The following is a 3,411-nucleotide window of genomic DNA, read 5'->3' on the forward strand; positions in this document are numbered from 1 at the left end:
CTGTTCCGGGGGTTCCCAAAGGTGTGGACGGAGTCAGCGAAGACTATCCACCCTCTTCCTACGGTGGAGTCCTATCCGTCCCGAGTGCAGGGGGGCTTACCTAAGGGTCCCTGTTCAGGTGCCATATGTTGGGGTCCAACCCCAGAAGGTCTAGGGGTTCCCAAAGGTGTGGATGGAGTTGGTGAAGAATGAAGGACACGGAGGCAGCATTTAGTTGATCAGCATAGCGAGGTTCTCTAGCCAGGTTCTGTAGCCATGTTCTCTCGCTAGGTTCCCCAGCCAGGTTCTGTTCACATTTTGCTCTTATTCTTAAAAATTCTCTTGTTCTTTCATTTGAGGGTTGTTTCTTTGTATCCTCATTTTTTGCTGCTTGTTTGGGTATGTGACTCTGTATTAAGTAGATTTGCTAAGTCTCTCAATATCTGGTGTAGGACAGTGTCAACTGCTGATTCTGACTAATTAGATAAGGCAGAGACTCACAGCCTCCAGAGACTGCCTCTGTCTACAGACTGATAGGATTTTGTCTCAAATTGCCCTCAGGCAATCATCTACAGGCATGGCAAGAATTTGTTTTCAACAGGGTAGAGCAGTTGCTTCTATCTGGAGGTTGTTATTCTCAGTCTCTTAATGGGCCTGAGCAACTCTGCATTGTGGCCGGGGCCGGGGGGGGGGGCAAGGGGTTTTCCAATAGGGGGGATAAACAAAGTTGCCTGTGTAGCAAATGTATGCGTGAGAAAGATGACCTCTGCAGCATGAGGGAATGACTCGGCACAGGAAACAGGGTGTCTGCTTTCTGAGCTCTAACCTCAGAGCCCCCTATCCTGACTTCTGCTTACACAGCTCCAGTCCATTCTGCCTTCTCTCTGCCACAGCATAGGTGAGTATCTCCACAAGAAATTTGTGCATTGGCCCTTTTAGAGAGGTCCTGCATTTCCAGTTGTCTCTCCCTAGCTGACAGCAACCGTACTGTTTATCAAAGCCAGATGTTATGTGGGTACCCTTCTCAGTTCTGGTGCTTTCTGCTTGGGGGCCCAGCTTGGGGATTAGACCTCAGAGTTCTCAGTGGCATCCCCCCACAGCTGAGATATCTCTCCAGAACTTCAGCTGCTCTCTGTGGAAGCCTGGCCAGCCCTTTTGTGCCTCTGCCCCTCCTCCCAGTCTGTATGCAGTCTCTACTTTCCATCTTTGGTTATCAGGGTTCTCTCTAGTGAATCTTCCAGTGATTATTCAGGAAGTTTTTCTATATTTTAATTGTAATTTTCATATGGCCCTGGGAGCATGTTTGTGCAGCATCTACTTACTTTGACGCCATTTTTAATGTCCCTAACCTGGCATTTTTTACTCCTTTGCAGCCTGATATTGAGATGGCATGGGCCATGAGAGCAATGCAGCATGCTGAAGTCTACTATAAGGTGAGTTGTCTGTCGTCATTATTAAGCAGAATTAAACATGTACTGTTTCTTTTTCTGCTAATCACTATTCTTAGCAATTTAAACAATTGTGTTTTGGAGATAATTTTTATTACTGTAAAATCTTACCCACAGAGAACAGGGGTGTGGAAGTGAATTTTCTCTTGACAATGATGAGTTGAGCCTTGTTTTCCATATTTCTTTTTTTTTTTTATTGCTTAAAGTATTACAAAGGGTATTTGTTTTCCATATTTCTGTTGCTAACTGAGAAAAGGGTGCTGGGCCCATAGTAGGCAATTAATAAATGTTTGTTGACTGAATGAATGAACCATAGAGGGCAATAGCCAGGCAGTGCCAAGGCCAAAAGCATTTGAATTGGTGAAATGGACTGTAGGATATTATGACCCTTTAAAACTATGTCATGATTTCATCTTGAACCTAAGCTGTTTATATATTTCCTAATGAACTCTTCTGCCCTGAAAAGTTTTTCGAGGAAGAGGGGATAGAAGTGTAGTAAATTAGAGACTAGCATATGTATGTTGTCTTATTGTCTGGCAGCTGATTTCATCAGTTGACCCACAGTTCCTGAAACTCACCAAAGTGAATGACGAAATCTATTCTGAATTTCGGAAAAATTTTGAGAAACTCAGGATAGATATATTGGATCCAGAAGAACTTAAATCAGTTTCAGCTAAAGAGGTAAGAATTTTCTCTCTTAAATATTGCCTAGCATCTGACCAACAATTATTGATGATAAATACATTTTTATACATTTAAAACTGGAGGGGAGTGTTTTAAGGAAAACAAATAAAGAACCAGGGCTCTTATGTAGTTACTAGAGGCCCAGTGCGTGATTGAAATTGCATGAGGAGGCACCCCGCCAGGGGCCATGACCTGAGTAGCACGGGCCACCACATTGTGTCAGCTGGGGTGGGGGCAGGTGCTCCTGTGTGTTGTGTCTCCACTCTGGCCTGCCCCCAGCCCCAGCCTCACCGCGGCCACTGGGGTAGGGGTGGCATGCAGTCCCCTCCCGCCCATCTGCGCATGCACCTCATCCTGAGCAGTCGTGATGCTCGGCTAATTAGCATATTCCCTGTTTATATAGATAGATCAACCAATAAGTACATTATGAAATGACTGTTTTCCTGGTTTATGTTTTTTTTTATATGTTAATTGAATCTATTTTTCTACCTTTTTGACTTGGTTATTTCATTCCTAACCACCCAGCCCTTTCAAGAGTGGAGGAATAAATTTACCTATGTGAGTAGTTTAACTGGAACACTTGGAAGGAAGATTGGCAAATAGGGTACAGGGAGGTGTTTGGATTCTCTGGATTTAAGTTGACATTATCACAGGTCATGCTAAAACTTGTGTTTCTCATTGTTTACTTGATTAGCTTGTACTTTTATAGATCACTATAACTCTTATAATTGTGAAAAAATTTCCCTGAGAGTAGGCCCTTGGCTGATGAAGAACGTGTAAACTTTTAACTCTTATCAGGATGTTAACTGATCTTTGGAAAATTGCCTCTACTGAATAGATTTCTTTCTTGCAATTTAACTTTGTGACTTTGGGCCAAATTCTTGACTTCTTTGTCTTATTTGTGCTTCAGGGGGGATGAGTAGTCATTTAGCCAATAACTGAAAACAAAACAAAAACTCCATTTTACCGGTTTGCCTCAGTGGATGGCCTGCAGACTAAAGGGTCCCAGGTTCAATTCCAGTCAAGGGCACGTATCTCGGTTGCAGGTTCAATCCCTGGTTTCTAGTTGAGGCTCATGCGGGAGGCAACCAATCAATATGTCTCTCTCATGTCAATGTTTTTCTCTGTCTCTCTCCCCCTTCATTTCATGCTCTCTCTAAAAAAAAAATAATAATGGAAAAAATATCCTAAGTTGAAGATTATTAAAAACTAGAGGCCCGGTGCACAAAAATTTGTGCACTCAGGCGGGGGGTGGGGGCGGGGAGTCCCTCAGCCCGGCCTGTGCCCTCTCGCAGTCTGG

The 3,411-nt window shown here is 43.6% G+C and overlaps 1 protein-coding gene across 1 annotated transcript; it reads left to right on the forward strand.

The window, feature by feature from the left end:
- Nucleotides 1-693: 693 nt before the first annotated feature.
- LOC102759858 (protein PBDC1-like) lies at nt 694-2,969 on the forward strand. Its single transcript, XM_015561519.1, has 4 exons — nt 694-877; nt 1,353-1,412; nt 1,968-2,108; nt 2,637-2,969. The coding sequence occupies exons 2-4, from the start codon at nt 1,365-1,367 to the stop codon at nt 2,712-2,714; spliced, it is 267 nt and encodes an 88-aa protein (XP_015417005.1). The 5' UTR covers nt 694-877; nt 1,353-1,364; the 3' UTR covers nt 2,715-2,969.
- The last annotated feature ends 442 nt before the right edge of the window (nt 2,970-3,411 follow it).

This window comes from Myotis davidii, unplaced genomic scaffold (assembly GCF_000327345.1).
Source record: "Myotis davidii unplaced genomic scaffold, ASM32734v1 scaffold1877, whole genome shotgun sequence".
Taxonomy (NCBI): Eukaryota; Metazoa; Chordata; class Mammalia; order Chiroptera; family Vespertilionidae; genus Myotis; species Myotis davidii.